The 19828-nt window shown below is 41.3% G+C and overlaps 2 protein-coding genes across 2 annotated transcripts; one reads left to right on the top strand and one right to left on the bottom strand.

Annotated features, from left to right (window-relative positions):
• Positions 1-3218: 3218 nt before the first annotated feature.
• On the top strand, positions 3219-9687 carry LOC115671040 (3-oxoacyl-[acyl-carrier-protein] synthase II, chloroplastic-like). The gene is made up of 14 exons (XM_030592493.2): positions 3219-4209; positions 5491-5696; positions 5770-5973; positions 6284-6394; positions 6481-6576; positions 6716-6761; positions 6855-6934; positions 7326-7394; positions 7622-7706; positions 8298-8452; positions 8540-8620; positions 8858-8917; positions 9004-9162; positions 9313-9687. Exons 1-13 carry the CDS (start codon positions 3852-3854, stop codon positions 9118-9120), a joined length of 1668 nt encoding a protein of 555 aa, XP_030448353.1. The 5' UTR covers positions 3219-3851; the 3' UTR covers positions 9121-9162; positions 9313-9687.
• Positions 9688-10010: 323 nt separating this feature from the next.
• LOC115671039 (uncharacterized) lies at positions 10011-19451 on the bottom strand. The gene is made up of 18 exons (XM_030592492.2): positions 18827-19451; positions 18180-18699; positions 17749-18009; positions 17302-17393; positions 16514-16723; positions 16035-16439; positions 15587-15765; positions 15325-15418; positions 15164-15220; positions 14618-14752; positions 14431-14502; positions 14193-14306; positions 13839-14000; positions 13626-13754; positions 12919-13020; positions 12766-12845; positions 11223-11372; positions 10011-10882 (listed from the first exon to the last, which is right to left on the bottom strand). The coding sequence occupies exons 1-18, from the start codon at positions 19343-19345 to the stop codon at positions 10294-10296; spliced, it is 3870 nt and encodes a 1289-aa protein (XP_030448352.1). The 5' UTR covers positions 19346-19451; the 3' UTR covers positions 10011-10293.
• Between the last annotated feature and the right edge of the window lie 377 nt (positions 19452-19828).

The following is a 19828-nucleotide window of genomic DNA, read 5'->3' as shown; positions in this document are numbered from 1 at the left end:
GGACTTCTTCATCTCAAAAGGCTTCTTACCTCTGAGGTTTCTTCCTTTGATCTTCATTTTCTTATACTTCTTTATAAAGAGAGCTAACTCTTCATCATCAACATCTTCATTTTCAGAATCTGCATCAGAATCAATATTAGTCTTTAAGGCAATTGACTTATTACCTCTGGATTCAATCTCCTCATTTCGCTTCTCAGTCTCATATGATTGAAGAGTTCCAATTAACTCATTCACTGATAGAGGCTTGATCCTTTGTATTTCTCGAAGAGATGTTTTGATTGTATCCCACTGATTTGTCAGTCCTCTCAGGAGTTTGTTGACTTTCATTGCATCCGGAACTGGTTGTCCTTGATAAGCAAGACCGTTTACTATATCAGTAAACCTGTCATACAAATCAGCAATTGATTCTCCAGGCTTCATTTTGAATGATTCATATTGACCAAGCAAAAGATTGATTTGAGTTTCCTTGGCTCGATTTGTTCCTTCATAAGTGACAAGGAGAGTATCCCATATTTCCTTAACTGATTCACAAGCAGCAATTTTTTTATATTCAATAGGAGATAAAGCACAATAGAGAGAATAAATTGCTTTGGAATCTAAAGTTTCTCTTTTGGATATCTCAGTTTGATATAATGGAGGATCTGTTGTTATGCTTGCTTCTGCCTTTTCTTTTGAACCAGAAGATCTTGGATTGACTCCTCTGATGATGACATCTCATTGCATGTGATCAATTGACTTTATGAATGCCTTCATCTTATTCTTCCAGACACTATATTCCTTGCCATCGAAATATGGTGGTCTGTTGTTGCTCTGTCCTTCAATGAGCCCTGGAGCACCAAAGCTAGCCATATAGATCGTTAGCTCAGAAGTAAAACACTTCAATAAATGAGCAACCTTGTTCTGATACCAATTGATGTAGCTAGCAAGGATCACCTAGAGGGGGGTGAATAGGTGATCTAAAACAATTTTAGAAAATTTATGCGGAAACAAAGTAAATCACAGAAGAGTCTGAATAAAATTCAGATTCAAGACAGATTATATAGACGGTGCTCTTGATGTGCAGTATGTAAAGTAAGAGTTAAGGGATAGAAAACGCACACAAGTTTATAGTGGTTCGGCTTATAGCAAGCCTACGTCCACTCTCCCACGCTTATGCCTCTTTTTCACTATGTAATCAAGAGGAATTACAACTTCTGAGAGTCAATACTCTTGTGTATGATAGGACTCTCTATCTCACACAATCACTCTTACAAAGTATCCCTCAAGATCTTAATGTTTTGCTCAGAACGACAAGAGAAATTATTGGAGTATGCTCAGACTTTGGACTTGTTGATTCTTGATTCTGTTCTTCCTTCTGCTGCTCGTTGATCTCCTTAAATACTCCTCTACTTCCAAACTAGCCGTTGGACAGCTTTCAGAGGATCATCTTCCAATCTTCACCTTGGACAGATTTGTATAAGGATTGAGTAGCCGTTGGTTGACAGATTCTGAATCCCGCTGATTCTGCTCGCCCATACAATCAGAATCTTGGTTTCCATAAGTAGAGTTTTGTCCGTTGTAATGCATTCTTGTCGTGATGTTTGATTTGTCAATCAATCTGATTCAGATTGAGACAATCAGAACATTCCTTCTGTGAAATCCATGCCAGATTACTAGCTGTTGTGATATGTTCGAATTCGTGCGAAGAAATTCACGTCAAGCGTGAAGAATTTCGGCGTCAGCCTCGAATAATTTCTTCGTCTGCATTTGCATCCGAAAAACTTCTACTTCGCATCCGCATCCGAATAACTTCTGCGTCCGAATCTCGGAACCTAGATTATGTGGGTCTTCAAAAACATACTTGACAGTTTGTAAAGTCTGAATAACTTTCTTCTGAGCTTCCAGAATATACAGACCTGGAATAAAATTATTCAGAACAAGTATCAGATTTACAAAAATATAGAAGGTTTTGTCAACTTCAAAATCAATAGGAGTTTTCCTCAACACATAGCACTTGACCGAGGGAGTGGTTATGTCTCGTATGTCCCCCTTTATTCTCGACATGCTATGGTGCCCCGAGTTCTTTCGATAGAATTGATATATATTGAACCGTTTACTCAATCTTGAAAACATCTTCAATTTCTTCCTGAAAAAGAAAAGGATGATTAAAGTTCATCTCCGAGAAATTAAAATATTTCATTAACTACCTAGAAGGTTACAGTTATGGTAATGATCTTTTTAAGGGCAAGGAGACCCGCTTTAAATAGGAAAACTTCCGAATAGCACTGCCAAGGAAAAATAATTCAATGTTTGAGCCACTTACATGTACTTTGGCTTGTCTTTTAACTCGGTTCATGAGATTAGTAGGATATTTCATAGTTCCGATATTTAACTACCTAAAACGAGCTTCGTTATAATACAAGAAAATACCCACACATGAATACTCCCACTGACATTATGGAATAGGAAAGATACAAGCCCAAAATCAAGCGGGCGATTGTAACCTTAAATTACTTAGAGTTGGTGATACTGAGAATCTAATTTGTGTCATGGACCTAATCTACACATCTAAGTCTCAATAGACCAATCTTATGAAGGTTAATTTTCTTTTTTCTAATGAGATGCTCACCCCACCCTCGGTGTCTCCATTAGATAGGTTATTGATTCCATTCTTACACGAGAATAAACATACCTATGCAATTTATCACTAATGTATCAATATTTGAGACATGTCGAGACACTAATGGAGACACCGAACGTGACAGAGGATCTTTACCCTCTTTTTTTTTTTTTCATTAAGTAGATATATCTTCCTCAAGGCAGCATTGGGGTTAGGAGAACATTTGGGAAATCCTTGAAAGTCATCTAAAAGTTAGTAGTAATTCAAAGGGTTAGCAATAGTTGTTGCTCTGCATCGGTTATTGTTGTTCGAATGGACGGTCGCATGGCGTCCCGAAGACACGTCAAAATCTCGACAAAAACTATATTCTCCAAAGTGCTGGCTTCGATACCGAATTAAGGGAATGATACCCTTCGCGTCCCTCCTGCTGTCCCGACCGATCTCGACAATTTTCACGTACCTTGGCCGCAAATTTCAAAGCGGAAGTATATATCCACATGGATGGATCATTAGGATGGGGGAAGATGCTCCTAAAAATACCTACCGGGCCCAAGGAAATTGTCCGCGGGGCAAAAGCTGTCTCTGCATGGGGAGGAGATCTCCCTGGGAGCGGCGAAGTCGAGCAATGATGAGCAGCATCCGTGATTTACAAGCCCAAGATATCATCGTTGCATCTAAGATTTCATAAATTACGAACAGGGTCAAAAGCATATGCTCTCCCCAAAGTTCGATACTGTAGTCCGTTTTGCGTTTCTTCGATTGCTACATATGATCCTATTGGCCGGAACAACGTATCCTTAATAATGTCTCGATGTAGGTAGCATCATTTGGTAGCTTTGTTTGCTCCAGCAAGTCAGAGCTCCAAACAAGAATATATTGGAGAGAGAGAGAGAGACAGAGGACTTGCTTGCGTTCTCAGTTCCCTGCACTGCACGGATTACCCAAAAACTTGGGCTGCCGAACCGGTTCGCAGGTACAACGATCGAAGGAAGCAGGGGCACAAGAAAAGTGAAACGACCACCACACCGTGAGTGAGATCAGAATCCAAATGCTGTCTCCTTCCTCTCTCGTACAAACACACCACGAACCCATTCGTCGTCTTTTCATGAATTCGCATCCTTCACTCTGAGTCCTCTGCATCGCTCTACCCCCAGCTTCGGAGGCTTCTTCACCTTTTTTTCCCATCACCCTTTTCATTGGAAAGAAAAAGATCGCTCCTTTTTCGTTTTCTTTTCTTATTCTTGAGCTCGTGATGGCGGCTTCAATGGCGGCCTCGCCGCTGTGTACATGGCTGGTGGCGGCTTGCACGTCGGTCTCCTGGGAGAACGAGCTCAAAGCGCATCCGCTTCAGTACCCCAGGAGACTTTCCAAGAGGCTGAAAAGGAAGGTCCTTTCAAAATGTTGTAGCGATACAAGCAATGCCCGGTCGCCCATTTCTGGATTGCTGTCATCTTTCTATGGATCGAACATTCAAGGTCTCATGAGTTCGTGTTTGGCTTTCGAGCCTTGTAGTGATTACTGCAGATATAATGGGCTCTCGTCTCTGTTTGGATCGAGAAATGTTGGCATAAATCGGAAGCAGAAGCGCACAAATCGAGCTCGCTCCTCTGGTAAAGTTCTTTTTTCATGTTAAAAATACGTTCTTTAATGATTGCTTGTTATCAGTAGTGTAACATTTGTCCCTGCTATGGTCTTCATCGTGTATGGGCATCCGGGGTGGGTTTGTTTTCGTTGTTTGATGCGTTTTTATTTTAATATTTATCTTCATTTGTGAGTTGCCATGGGCTAGTTTTGTAAGCACCCATTTGGCTTATTCAAGCGTCTTTCATTCTAAAGTGGACGCTTGATCTGATATCGATGTGGGTTCCTTCGTTCGTTTGCTCTGTGAGAATTTTGATCTGATTTATGATGAGGACATAATATGCGAATCCGATTTTGATTCTGCTTCATGATTAGGCTCAGAGTGAGATAAAAAACTCGAGATGCGAATGTGGGTTTTCGTAATCTAGAAACACACACGGAATGCGCCTATCCACTTTGCTGGACTGTGCGGTTAATTTGTTCTTATGCGGGTTAGAGCACTATCATGAAAATTTGACTGCTAGAGTCCAACCTTTTGTATCAAGTTGTGACTCTAGTGTGGAGAATTCAATTGCAAATATAGTTGGAAAATTTTTTGACTTTCTTATAAAAAAAAAAACCCTTCTAGTTGTTCATGCTTGCTCTAACTCTTTAGCTACTGAAAATGAAGTTTTTAAGAAGTGGATGGGGGCACACGGTACCAGTTTCTACTTTGAAATGCTGTAGAAGATCAGTTATCTGGCATTCTTCTTAAAAAAAATCTTCTCTAAGTATGATATTCCAATTGAATTTGGCGATTTGACTTGTGGTTCCAACTTAACCTTCTGATTCTAACTTTATACAGCAGGGTTACTGTGTTAGAGCAATAGTTGCAGAAAACCTAGTCACTTGACATTGTGAAAGTTTGTGTTCTTTCTTTCATTTGCTAATCACATGGCAGACTTATGTCGTTTGAGTCTGCCAAATAATCTTCTCTCTGTTGAAATAATCATGATTTTGGCCGGTGCTTTAATGTGAACATGCTCAGAAAGTGATTACTATTTGGAACCACATCTCTTTGCTAGCAGGAAACATACTATGTAGATGACTTAAGCAGATTTCCTGCAGAAAAAATGAGTGGTGATTTGCCACCGCATTTTGACTTGATGCACTTATTCAATTTAAGTTGCTTTCTGTAGCTTCCATGTATGGATTTTATCTGGAGGTCGTTTCAGTACAGTTATGAGTAATGCTGAAAGATGCTAGTGCTGGCAATTGTTTTACTACATTTGCGAGGTGCATTATTTGTGACAAGTTGGTCATAAATACAGGAGAAACCATGGCAGTGGCCTTACAACCTGTTCAAGAAGTTTCAACGATGAAGAAACCTGTAACGAAGCAAAGGCGGGTAGTAGTGACTGGGATGGGTGTGGTAACTCCCCTAGGCCATGATCCGAACATCTTCTACAATAATTTGCTGGAGGGTGTCAGTGGTATAAGTGAGATAGAGACATTTGACTGTGCTCAATTTCCAACGGTAGGTGTCGCCTTCCCCTTCTACTTTTTTTGTATCTAGTTTTTACCTGATGAAATCCATGTATGTTTACCAGAGAATTGCTGGGGAGATCAAGTCTTTCTCAACTGATGGATGGATTGTTCCAAAACTCTCTAAGAGGATGGACAAATTCATGCTTTACATGCTCACTGCTGGCAAGAAAGCCTTGGCAGATGGTGGAATGACTGATGATGCTATGAAAAATCTGGACAAAGCTAAATGTGGGGTTCTCATTGGCTCTGCAATGGGTGGGATGAAGGTAACTTGATGCTTTTAGTCAACCTTTATGAAGTTAAGGGTTGCATCTTCTAGCCGTTGAGATTTTGAAGAGGGTGGAAAATGGAAATAGTCCACTTATTTGCAGCTTAGACATCATTGCCTAACTGTGTCTGAAACTCTGAATGGCATTTCAGAGATGCATTCATTTAAAATGGAAAGGATGTTTTTTCAGATGCGGCGGTTCACATTCTGATCGAGAGCTTTATTGAGAGCCCAATCAGACTTTATCTGGCCATGTTACTCTATCTGATTCATCTATTCCTTATGTTTGGTACCTTTTAAATGCACAGGTTTTCAATGATGCTATTGAAGCTTTAAGGATATCATACAAGAAAATGAATCCCTTTTGTGTACCTTTTGCAACAACTAACATGGGTTCAGCCATGCTTGCAATGGATCTGGTCAGCCTAATTTTCAATATCTCAATATTGAAATGCATTTTGTTCCGGCTGATTTTTCTGATTATATTTTATTTATTAAACCGAAGGGATGGATGGGCCCTAATTACTCTATATCAACTGCTTGTGCTACAAGCAACTTTTGTATACTGAATGCTGCAAACCACATAATTAGAGGAGAAGCTGTAAGTTTTTTAAATCGAAAGTTGCTTTGTGATGAATCTGCTTCATTTGTGTTGGCCGAGACTTGTTCACATTAAAATAAGTATAGCTATCCTGGTGACTCAAACTGCATAATTTTCTGAGAATTGTGGGATCTTGCAGGATGTGATGCTTTGCGGTGGCTCAGATGCAGCAATTATTCCTATTGGTATAATTTGCCTCCTCATCTTTGTCGTGTGCCTCACTGAGTCCATCAAAAGCTGCAGTGAGAGATCTTCTCACATTGTCGTTGTTGCTGCAGGTTTGGGGGGTTTTGTGGCATGCCGAGCGCTTTCACAGAGAAATAGTCATCCTGCGAAAGCTTCAAGACCATGGGACATTGTATTAGCATCTCACAACTTGCTTTGTTTCCTCTGCATCTATTTTTCATCCAAAGGATTTAGAAACGTCCACAAAGATCTTTCTAGACCTTTTTCAAAGATTCAATAAAGCTCTGTTTTTTTGGAGGCTGGAAGAAAATGCTGAGTATTGAATGCTAAATTCTTCACTTGGTGACAAGTTTTTTTAGTCTGAAAATAATTTAACGAATTTGAGGAAACGTAAAAATTGAATACCCATTTCTGAAATTTAATTGATGATATGGCTTGTGGTAAAGACTAGTGGAGAGGGAAACACTCTGTTATGAGCCTTGTGACTGTAATTTAATAATTTTGTGAATATGAACTGGAGGCAAGTGCATTATCCCGATTAAAATGTGAGCATGGCTTTACAGAATCGCGATGGATTTGTCATGGGAGAAGGAGCTGGAGTTCTGCTCTTGGAGGAATTAGATCATGCTAAGGTACCTACACATTTTGTTCCTCTCATCTATGCTGGTGGTCCTGGGTGGTGCTGCTCAGTGCATCCGGTATCTGGTGCTGCACCTGGTCACTGTCTGATCTATGGCTGGGCCCACGTGAATACCACTGGATCAGACAGTCACCAGGTGCATGGTGCACTGCACACCATGCTCAAGCCTGGTTATGATTGGTCAGTGATTCAAGATGACACGTTAGTGTTTCCTTGCAGAGTAGAGGTGCAAACATTTATGCAGAGTTTCTTGGTGGAAGCTTCACGTCCGATGCTTATCACATGACTGAACCTCACCCTGATGGTAATTTTTCCTCTTAAATTCTTACTGTCTGGGCAGTGAAGTCTCGACAGTCACTGAAACTTTTTAGTTGGTTTTATCTCTCTTTTCTTTTATTTTCTTCCTCCTCTATCTTTGCTATACACATTCTTTTCCGTATTGTGGGACCTTATCTTTGTTAATCTGACCTGTTTTTTGTGGGAGATAGGAAGTTCTAATACGAAATAGAAAAAGTAAGAAGGCCTTTCTGTTTAATCATATTATCCCGCCCTTCTTTTGTACAAGAGGAATTAAGAGATCACATCCAAACGAACCTTTGATGAGCTTCAGAAATTTTTGGTGTGATTTATGTGTTCTTTTCGGTTTGTGGTCAAAGTTTTTTTACATTCACTATAATATAGCTCGTGTGGTCAACCAAGTCATGGGTGTAGCCCTGTAGCGTCATTCATGGTCATGGTCTTTGGTGTAAAATCACAAAGTACTTGTACTGATTTTTAGGTTGCATCTATTATCTTCTTGACAGTCAATGATCATCAACTTTTAAGACTTGCTCCAGTGCACATCTTATCCTGTTACGGAGTCAAAACTTGAACTCACGATCTGTTCTCTAAGCAGGGGTGGGCGTTACTCTCTGTATCGAAAAGGCCTTAGCTCAGGCTGTAGTGTCTAGGGAAGATGTAAACTACATAAATGCTCATGCTACATCTACTCCAGCTGGAGACCTCAAGGAGTACAAAGCTCTTGCCCATTGTTTTTGCGAAAACAGTGAGGTAATGCAGATGTAAATTCTTTGCTAATTTATGCCAAGGTGTATCTTTACCAAATTTTGGTGCCTTTAAGATTACCCATTTATGCAGGTAAAAGTGAATTCCACTAAGTCCATGATTGGTCACCTACTTGGAGCTGCTGGTGCTGTGGAAGCTGTGGCGGTTGTACAGGTATTAGCCTTTTCACTCTAACTGAGCTATGCAAGACTCACAGGAGAACTTTAAAAGTGCCTTCTTGGAGTTGTCAGATCTGATTAATGTTCTTGTTATAGTAGATTGAGTGTACATACAATCTCACTATTTCTCCATGCTAAAGATGAGACTTATTGGACTGACCAGAATTTCATTTAGTCACGGTTTTGTCGATTTTACTCTAGTTTTGGGTGTGGATATGTGTTCTCAATGCAGGCAATTAGAACCGGGTGGGTTCATCCCAATGTTAATTTGGAAAACCCAGATGAAGGAGTGGTACGCTTTCGCATTTCCTGTACTACGCTCTTCGTCTCCAATGTTAATATTTTGGACATTGAGCATTAACTGTGAAAATCAATTAGGATCCAAGCATGCTGGTTGGCCCAAAGAAAGAGAGACTAGACATTAAGGTGGCTTTGTCTAACTCATTCGGATTTGGTGGACACAACTCATCAATACTATTTGCCCCGTACAAATGAATCATCCTTGGCGGGCTTTACGATGCAATAATCGAGCCGAAGGTATGCTTCTTGGTGCTTCATATTTCTGTCTCTTTGGCCACTTGATAAGAGATCCAAATATTTTGGGTAAACAAATGAAACTTGTTAGAGCAGGGGACTCTACATTGGTCCAACTCTGATGTCTTTTTCCTCTTGTCGGATGTTTTTCAGATGGATGTTGGCATTATAGAATGTGAAGATGTTTAGAGTTCACCTAGGATGCCGGATGCTCAGCCATAAGTAACCTCCTCGCACTCCATGGATAGCTGTCATATACAAATGGGATTTTGTCGGACAGCACAATGGAGAAGAATCCAAGGCCAAGACATGTTGCTAGTCATACTCATTTGCCAAAATTGTTATTGTGAATTATTGCTAATCATCTGTAGCCACACTAGGGCATGATGCAGGGAGGTACACCATGCTAACTTCTCGTCTTTCTTTGTATGTGAACATATATCGAAAGACTAGAATGTTGTAGAGATCAGTTTCTGCGAGTTATCATCCTGCAATTCTCTTCGCTATTTTAGATTTTCCTTGGCTCCATATGCTGCTCTGTTTCTTCAATTTCAAATTTTCTTGCCCCCTTCTTTCAATGCTTTTCCCAGTGGTTAATGGGATAATATACCATTGGCGAGTATAAAATCCAAAGTGAAAAGACGTATAAATTGAGGGAACTGGACCAAGATATAAGTTGAAATGACAAGGTGGCCCCGGCATGGTCCATAAGGGCCCGGGACATGGATAATGCCTGTTCGCCGAATCGCCGTGCCAATCCTTGGGTTAGCTCACGGGCCAGGCCCCAAGCAGCCCCTCAGGCTGCCTGCAACACATTCGAGTTTGCACTAGGATTTTAGGGTCTTTTCCAATTTTGAACATAAAGAACAAGTTTATTAGAGAGGGGGGACAACAGGGCCAGACACATATGTTCAGGATGCAGGTGACAGATGCTTAGGTGGTCCAAGAACTGTACTAACAAAATTGTTCAGCCTATTGCATCTGTACTTAAAATTATATGTACAGCAAAATTGCACCATAAACCAATTGGTCTACGACTCTAGCACCAGGTAGCTCACAATTTTCTGCGCACTAATTCGCACAATCGCAAGCACTCGAATGAATCCACTGTGCTGGACTTGTCACAGTTTCTATTCACTTGCCTTTCTTTTTGCCTGCTTTATTTGCCCTCTTTTTTGACTTGGTGCTTTTGAGGGAGAGTGCGCTCGAGGCACTCTTGCCTTCAAGCATTTTCGTCATCTTCACGACGCTTGCCATTCCTCTCCTCGCTGCTGCCCGGTGCTCTGGTCTCCGGCTCATCATCTTACGATCGAGAGGCCAGTAGGCATAGGGCTCAAGCTTGTCTTTCCTCGTCAAGTCTCCACGAGCTTTCTTACTAGCATACTCATTCCCTGTGTATGCCCAGCCTGATTCTGACGTTTTTCTACGCTTCTGGGCTTTCCTTGAAGAGTCTTTGGAAAGATAACTACCAGCTTCACTCCTGGAATCTGAATCTGGGACGGCTGCCGAGGATTTCTTTGACCTTTCTCCCTCATGGATTACTAGACGACCTTCGGAGTCTATCTCTAAGTCATCATCAGACTCTGCCTTCCGTTTGCCTTGCTGGGATCCTCTAAGTGCTGACCTCATTTTCTGCCGATCAAGCAAATCAAGAGGTTCATCCTCCAATTGGTCCATAAGGTCTTCTGGCAGGCTCTGGGCAGATCTATGCAATCTCTTGGACCTAGACAAATTGAACATTTGTATAAGTGCAATGGTAGGATGATAGCTGGCTATCTAAATCATTGGACAGTCTAAAAAAAGCTCTTCAACAATACAAGTGAATTGAGATGTATCAACGAGGCAAATGGTTCCTATTTTTCAGCAAAATAAACAAAGTAGTTCATTCAACAGTGTAACAGAAAGCTCTTCAAAAAGATAAGTGAAATGAGATGTGCATGAATGAGGAAAACCTTCCGTCTGGCTCAAATATGCACAAGCTGCTAATATTTTGTGCAGAAATGTCTCGCCCACCTATAACACGTGCATAAAATTTTTGCAAGAGTGCAGCATCAAGTACCCACCGTAATGAAGTAGCCTTTGACTTCAACAATGAGGCAGCCCTGCTCCGTCTGCCAATATCTGTCTCACCGTCCATATAATCAGTCTCACCATCCGTGCTGTCTTCATCACCAGAATCAGAAAATATCTTTGTATGATTCCATCTGCTATGCCTGACGAGGGAGAGAGAGAGAGAGAGAGAGAGAGAGAGAGAGAGAGAGAGAGAGAGAGAGAGAGAGAGAGAGAGAGAGAGAGAGAGGAGGATCAGTACAGTAATAATTCCAATGGATGTGGTGAAATAATGTAGAGGGGGCAAAGTTGACTGATAACAAACTCTTTCCTAACAGTATATGCTACTTTGATTTAACTGATCTAGATCTGTACTAGATGTCTCATGCATCTGCGCTTATGTTTCCAAATTTGCCGGACTAAAGCATGGTAATCATCAGCCAGAAAATAAGAGGCATAAGACTAGTCCGAGCTTGCTTGCTGCCGCTTCAATCTTTCCAATTTGGACATAGTTCAGAGGACGCATATAATCAGCATGAGAGAGAGAGAGAGAGAGAGAGAGAGAGAGAGAGAGAGAGAGAGAGAGAGAGGAGGATCAGTACAGTTAATAATTCCAATGGATGTGGTGAAATAATGTAAAGGGGGCAAAGTTGACTGATAACAAACTCTTTCCTAACAGTATATGCTACTTTGATTTTACTGATCTAGATCTGTACTAGATGTCTCATGCATCTGCGTTTATGTTTGCAAATTTGCTGGACTAAAGCATGGTAATCATCAGCCAGAAAATAAGAGGCATAAGACTAGTCCGAGCTTGCTTGCTGCCGCTTCAATCTTTCCAATTTGGACATAGTTCAGAGGACGCATTTAATCAGCATGAGAGAGAGAGAGAGAGAGAGAGAGAGAGAGAGAGAGAGAGAGATTTCAAACATCCATAGTCATGTATAATGAGAATTCATTTACTAGTCCAGCCTAAGACGGTATGTCTTAAAGAAACCAAGCATCGTTTCCAGAATTAATTGGAAAAATGCAATTAACCAAGCTAGAGGATTTTTTCGATTCGAAGGCCCTGCACAATTACGGGTATATCTTATTTCTCCTAGTCACGCTGGAGATAGCAGAGGTCTGAACAGAGTGCAGGATGATGCTCAATGGAAAGTTTTACGATTAGAAATGGAAAGCTGAACATAGGATGCACACACATGCCTGTGCCCTTGCTTTGAGAGAGAGAGAGAGAGAGAGAGCAAACTAAACACATTTACATACTCACCCTGAAGGATTAACTCTGGAGGATCGTGATCCAGAAGATGATCCATTCAGTTAGTGGTAAAATGCTGCAGACTAAAACAGACCTATGTATTTAATCCCCCGCCCCCACCAAAAAAAGAAAGAAGAAGATGAAAAAGGGAAAAGAAGAGTAATAGCAATCCCATGCAGTCATAGGACGCCTTTTTATCCAAGCAAAGTCGATTCAGAAGTGACATGCGGAAAATGTAAACAGCAGAATCCACCAATCTGAATTGCGTGCATTTGAGAGAGGGAGACAGAGACACACACCTGGATGTGGTGGCTTTGGACAGATGAGATCTACTTTCCTCTGAATTAGTTGCCCGTTTCCTCTCCTTTCGCTCCTTGATCTATATGGAGAAACGGTTAACAAAAAATTCAGAGGACACTAGATAAAATTGCACGGGAAGATGATAAAAGTACCTTTCTTATATTAGTAAGGAGTTTCATGTGTTCTTCAGGCATTACAGCCTTTACAGCATCCAAGCCACATTTCTTGACTAGCATTTCCAGGAGGACTTTAACCTATTGAAAAATAGTAAGCAGAAGAATCAATCCTTGCAGTAACATCAGTTAACAGCTCACCCGCAGCATGATGGGGCGAGATTTTCCCAGTATTGTAGTAATCAGATAAATACCAAACGATGATGCTGAATCTAGCCATCAAATAGACAGCCAAGGAAAAACTTGTTCAATGATTCAACAGGGGAAAAGAAAAACCAGCTGCAGCTCCATTATATCTCTACACTTATATCCCTTATTAAGCAGCTACTGACATATGGAAGAACGTAAAACATATGGTTTGATATCAATGCGAAGTTCATATTAACATTTTTCGACAGTCAAATTGACAATAGTTAGCTTGTTTAGTTAGGTAAAAACATTTCCATGAACATGAAACCCTGGTAAGGGTGTGACGTCATCCTCTATAACACCAAGCAACTTTAAGGAAAAGGATTACTAGCTTCCACAGCTCAGAAGAACTCCAGAAATAGTAACACACTTCAGAAAAGAAGAAAGCCTGCTTCTTCCAAGAAAATATAGAACAGAGGAAACATATGACTTAAGAACAACAAAAACCTTGCAGCATAGGACAACTTAATTTAAGAAAAAAGGAGATAATTTGAAACCTTTGATTTAAAATGATTTTTTGTGTTATCTTGCCACTTCAACAAGCCTTCCACCATGCCCCCCAAGTGCATCTGCAACCAATCTACTTGAGATTTGGCAACCAGTACCTTCAGAAGACCTAAATTTGCCTGCATAAGTAAACCGATTCCATGAAGCCAATCATTCACTATTACAATAAACCAACATCCACACAGACATAGAATGGAACTTACCTTAATTATTTCTCTGTTCTTTCTCCGAAGAAGAAGAAATGTGGAAGGAAGAACATTGTATGCAGTTGAGACAAGATCTGTGAACTCATAAGCCAAGCGAGCCAAGCCTTTCGCTGCAGCACTGATCATATGAGGAGTTTCACCTGCCAAACCTCCAGCTACCTGCTCCAATAGCATAACTAAAGAGTAAGTACTAATCATTATTACACCTTGATCAATTTTCAGAACCGATATCCCCCAGACAGAAGGCAACTTTAGCAAAAGCTGGTCATATAAAACCTGGCCAGAAAACTGGCACTTAGCACATATGTCAACTTAGAATGTCAGCAATCAACAACCAGATAGACTACACACCATGTTAAAAAATTGAAGCAAGTTCTCCTTTGTTCCACCCTTGTCTTCATCACCACATGCATGCCCAATTTCCACAAGGATGTCATATGCCCTGTTTCTAGTCTTCTTGTTAGCCTGTAAAGGCATAATATAATGTAATGAGCATCTTATCAGGAACCTGATGAAACCAATCAAAAAAAGAACAGTAGATGTATCATATAAAGTAACAAAAGAACTATAATTAGTCAACATAAAGTACCTCTTTCAACGCCAATATTATCTCAGTTAAGAATGAACAGACGATCTCAGGTTTGGTTTGGTCTGAACCATCCTATAAACAAGGAAGACTTTTAAGTATTTTATCCATCAATAGATTATTGAGATGTTTGAATAGATTGGAAGAAGGTTTTATCGTACGTAATCAAATGAAGAGCTAGAGTTTCAACCTTAGAAAGATGGACTATAAGAAAGTACAAGCATTCGAGCCTATAACGTTTTGCTGAGAAATGACATGTTGGTAGCACTTCAACCATAAGCTTCAGCAACTCCTCGAGCTTTGATGAAAGAAACCTTTCATAATTCTTGGATAAACAGAAAACACAACAAAATTGCAAGGCAGTAAGAAACACAGACAATGTTTGTGAAATAAAAGCTAAACACCACAAAAACTCACGATCATCAAGCTAGGGAGTCAGATTAAGAATTTCAAATAGGGTTCCTAATGCCTTTCATTCAAAGATTCAAATAAAACGCACAAAAGGAAATGTGTTTTTTTCTAGGGCAGGTTAAAGAAGATTCGACCAATTAGGACTCGGAGTCTGGGTTTAGATATGCATAAACTGTCTTGCTGTCAACAATGAACCCAATTCCGTTCCATCCCATGCATCATTAAAATAAGTATAAAGTTCTACTATTTTTGGGATGTTATAGAAAAAACTTCATCATTGCATTCAATGGAATGCAGACATAAACCGAACCAACAAGATAAGTACCTTAAGCATTACTGAAAGAACTTTGTATGCCTTCTTTTGGATAACACCGTCTGCGTCCTGCAATGAAGCCTCAAATTTTGTTACCTCGCCCTGTAGGCTGTTGTTCAAATCATCTCGAGTAAAACAAGGGATAGCATAACTAGGTAGATTCACTGACTAACCTGCAATGCTGGCTGTATAGCTTTAAACAGAACATCGACCTCTGCGACATTCAGTCCAGGCAAAAGAGAAGCAGCCAAGTCGAATAGCTTTCCCCTGCACATATTGTGAACAAAATGCTAATTGGTCAGTGAATCCAGCATCTGCATTCACTTTTGCTGAAAGATTACCGATGCAAATAGGATAAAGAAATAACATCAAACTGATGCAACTAAACACAAGCCGTTAAAAATCACATGAACTAGAGTGAAGTGAAGGACGGACCGAAGAACAGAAGGTGAACTTTCATTGGATGAATCAGCACTTCCCATGGAGTTTGGCTTTCTAGAATCACGCACTTTTGCAGCTTCCAGAGTAACTTTCAGTAGCTTCTGCATTGTACTTTTATATAGTCTTGATATTACTGCTTTATCTGCTATAGGAGACAGTGCAGCAATTGTAGACTGCATAGAGTGCAAATAAAGTCACTATCAAGTATCAACCCATCTAATGACAGCGCCAAACAACACACGGGTTTTAGAACAAGACTTGGCAACACTTGTTACAAATCTCAAAGCACAGTTTTTTCATCAAATACTAGAACCAGGGCCATTTCGTTGGTAAACAATACACAAACATGCTCAGCTCCTACTATTTTTTACTATTAACTCATACAATGCATATGGAAGCACGCAGTTCATTAGATCTAACTAAACAAGAAAAGTTATAGTACCTGTAAACAGCCACCGTCATCGTTTTTGGAATTCAGAAAGATTCCAGACAAAACTGACAGAATTTCACGAGCAGATGACCTCAGTGCAGTCAAATTATCAGTGGCAACCTGCAGAGTGTAACGAGACACAGATTTCTCTGCAGATGTACCAAACTCAGTGCCTGAAGATTCATCATTTTCATCCAAAACCCTCTTATTCTGATCAATGAGTAGTTGCAGGCTGGAACATATTACACCACGAACATCAGGTTCTTCACGAAGAGCTCTACATAATGCATTCTCCAAGTCTTTCAAACTTTCAGCTGTATCCACAGCATAGTTGCAAAATGATGGCAACAGGGACCATAAAGAGTATACAAGGGCATCTGCACTTCTAGCTGAATAGACACTTCCTTCCAGCTCAAGCTGGCAAACGTCATGTGTGACTAACGGAACAAACAAAAGGAGGCAAATTTTTGAACTGAACTCTAGCTCCATACCTTACGTGCTTTCTGTTTTATTAGACCAACTGAATCCAGAACTGATTCGACGAAATAGCTCAAGTGGGCACCTACAGTGTACTGCTTTAAAACTGGGAAGAGCCAGACATTCACCTCAGATAGGTCGTCAGACTCCAGATTGAGGGGGAGAAGGCTTAAAAACATTTCAGGACCAAGGGCGACAAGTGCCGATCCAACACATTCATGCAACTACACCACAACCGCATTTATAAGTCAACAGGCAGTAATCAGAATAAACAATACTTTGGTTGAACACGAACAGAAGTGAGAATCAACCAAGTATAAATCTCAAGTGGAAATCCTAAATACAATTCATTCCCATTAAATTTCCGGAAGCATTGGACTGCTCACCAGCTCAAATCAGATTGTGGATATTGAACCGATAGATGACTGCATACAGATCCATAAATAATTTTATTGATATCTGAGAGAGAGAGAGAGAGAGAGTGCACAAGTAAATGTTCATGCGATATACATTTCCAGTTGGGAAAATTAAATACCAAAAATATGAAAATCAAATTACCACATTCCTTCCACAATCCTTTCCAAAAACCAATATCCCAACAGGTGAAAGGTAAAACAGTGCCAAGGAAACTGCCGAGACTTTTGCTTAGAAGACAGAAATGCCACTAGTATAGAGAAGCACGCAACACCCCCAACTGTCAACATTCCCAAATGGAAACGCAAGCTAAATCGCAGCATGAAGTTACCTACATAATCTAGAAAGATTTCTGCCAAGTAATAACTGCAGTTAAATAAAAACGTACCTGTTTCCTGTAAGGAAAATCTTCATCAGGCAACTTCTGTATGTCTCCCAAGCTCTTAAGCGTTCCTCTCAGAAGATAAGAAGCACTATGTCCTGAAAAAGAAAAGTTTTTGAATTTTGGGTAGCTTGTTTACAAGAAAAAGTCAAAACAGATCATTTATGCGAGCACAGCATACACAATGGAAGGCGAGAATGGGACTCATTTAGATTATTCCGGTATATAGCAAAGAAACACCAACCATGGGAAATAAGAGAGTTGACGAAACAAGTTTACCACAGTACTGCTTGGAATAATAATTATTTCTCAGGATTATAGGACTAGCAAACTGCATCCACTTTGCTAAGAAGTCACCCCGTTACAATTTATACAACTTCCAGCATAATAAATTATAACAGAGCCTGGGAAAATGAATTTATCAGTTCAGCTCAAGAGGGAGAGAAAGAATACCTAATTTTGTAAAAGTAGCTGAAATAATTTGGAAGGCTACGTCCCAGACAGCACTAAAACGATAATCCAGCAAACTCTCCATAGTCACACAAATTCTTTCGATGCAAGTGGGTCCAGACTTTCTTGATTCTGTGTTTGCATGTATCTTGATCTGCTCCACTCCCTGATTGATCAAATCTTCGTCAATGCAAGAGTCTATGAGACTCTTGAATGTTTCTGCTGAAGCAAATATGGCTTCCTCATGCTCAGATGGCAGAATCTCTGCCAAAGCAAAGAGGGAAACATGAGATAGCATTCATTTTGTTCCCTCTCGCGAACAAAGAAACTAAACACTGACTAAAACTAGAAATCCAAGACGTGTCAAAATGCAAATTGAGCTATTATTTCTTGATGTAACAGAGGAGGAGGAGTTGTTGGAACTGATGACTCACCTCTAAGTGCATTGAATATCAGAGGGAGCTTAACAACGCACATTTGCCGATTCAAGGAATAAACTTTTCTCATTCCAGCATCCAGTAAACGAGCAGTGAAAGTCATCCCATCCACAGATGTTTCGCTTGCGGATACTAAATGAGCTAATGAGCATAACAAATCAAGCAGTGCCTCAGGAGGCACTTCTGAAGTTGGACATAGACAAAGAGCACTCAAACCATCTGTTATGCGCCTAGTAACAAGGGGCTGGCGAAGTTCCAAAAGGGTTTTGTAGTACTTAAGAGTATTGCTTGTATACTTCAATGACATGAATGGTAGACACTCTTTCAAAGAGTCGAGAACATAAAGGACTTCCTGGGCTCCCCTAGATCCTTCTGCAGCATCCCCTTTTGATCCACCGGCAAGCAGTAGAAATCTTTCGAACGTGCTCGTTAATCCTTCACTTGCAGGCGCTGCTGCCGGCGTCCCGCGAAAGCTTTGCAAAACATCCCGTAGACAGAGGTGCGATTGCCTCCTTATCTGTCGAGCATCAGCAGGAAAAGCATTTTCATTACTTTAGCTTCGTGCATCGAACCATCACAAGAGATGAACCACAGACAGAAACTGCTCCGTTTGAAAATACAGAGGCCACGCAAAAAAAAATCACCTTCGGATTGGAGTCGGTCACAAAACCGAGCAAGACTCCGTACAATTGCGCCACGCTGGACCAATTCGCATCCTTTGAAACGCTCAGCAGATGCGAAACGCACTTCAAGCCCGAACCCACCGCTCCAGGAGGCAAAGAACCGCCACGGACCACCTTGAGAACTAGCTCCGACATGTACTGACTCCTCTTCCTCACGACGGAAGCGACAACCTTAGGCAACAGCAGGCAAAGTATCGTCACCAGCGATTCGACGACATGGCCCTGAGGAGGGTCGGGGCCAGGGGAGGCGGAGAGGAGCTTGTCGAGCGACGAGCAGGTGGCGCCGAAGTAGGCGATCGGAGTGCGAGGCAGGCTCTGGTCCTTGAGCTCCTGGGACATGGCGCCGATCACGGCGCAGAGGCGCTGGTGCTCGTCCTGCGTGGAGCCGGCGTAGCGGGCGAGGATCGAGCTGCAGAAGTCGTCCTCGACGGCGGGGCCGTGGGGAGGTGGCGACGGCGCGTCGAACTCGATGCCCTCCATGGTCGGCGGAGAGGCGGGATGCGAGCGGCGGGGGGCAGCGAGCGAAGCTCGAAGGTTTAATGGCGGATGCAGGGGAAATTCTTGGTCGGTGGGATGGGGGGAGACGATGATGATTGAAATTTAGGGTTTATCGAATGGGCCTGAGGAAAGGCTCGACTGACATTGCTAGGCCCAGCCCAATAAACCAGTCATGAGGCCCAACCTTTTGGGGCTCTGTGAATGGCAACGGCCTCTAAAAGATTTTACCTGGGCCTTGTTGGCCGTATAGACTCGTTGAATACATCGGTGTCATATAGAGTAGAGATGTCGAATGGGTCGACTAGCAATAGGGGTGAGCATGGTCCGGGTAGGCGGTACCCACCCTGGAACCGGGAACCGCCCATTGGTTCCATGGATCCACTTGGGAACTGGACCGCCAATCCGATCTGGTTCCCGGGTGGGTCTATGGAACCAGTTCCCAATCTCTATAGATTCACAATCATA

The sequence above is a fragment of the Syzygium oleosum genome, unplaced genomic scaffold, assembly GCF_021117445.2.
Source record: "Syzygium oleosum isolate NSW1041296 unplaced genomic scaffold, Sole_v2.1 Sole_v2.21, whole genome shotgun sequence".
In the NCBI taxonomy this organism is placed as follows: domain Eukaryota; kingdom Viridiplantae; phylum Streptophyta; class Magnoliopsida; order Myrtales; family Myrtaceae; genus Syzygium; species Syzygium oleosum.
Note: the sequence above shows the minus strand (reverse complement) of the source record. Positions and strands in the feature narration are given on the sequence as shown.

Excerpts from the sequence above, each read along its gene's own strand:
- LOC115671040 (XM_030592493.2), top strand. The coding sequence starts at position 3,852 with ATGGCGGCTTCAATGGCGGCCTCGCCGCTGTGTACATGGCTGGTGGCG. Across the intron at positions 7,395-7,621 it reads AGGAATTAGATCATGCTAAG|AGTAGAGGTGCAAACATTTA; the intron begins GTACCTACACAT and ends GTTTCCTTGCAG. Across the intron at positions 8,621-8,857 it reads AAGCTGTGGCGGTTGTACAG|GCAATTAGAACCGGGTGGGT; the intron begins GTATTAGCCTTT and ends TTCTCAATGCAG.
- LOC115671039 (XM_030592492.2), bottom strand. The coding sequence starts at position 19,345 with ATGGAGGGCATCGAGTTCGACGCGCCGTCGCCACCTCCCCACGGCCCC. Across the intron at positions 15,221-15,324 it reads CTATACAGCCAGCATTGCAG|GACGCAGACGGTGTTATCCA; the intron begins GTTAGTCAGTGA and ends GCTTCATTGCAG. Across the intron at positions 13,021-13,625 it reads AAAATCATTTTAAATCAAAG|GTTAAAGTCCTCCTGGAAAT; the intron begins GTTTCAAATTAT and ends ATTTTTCAATAG.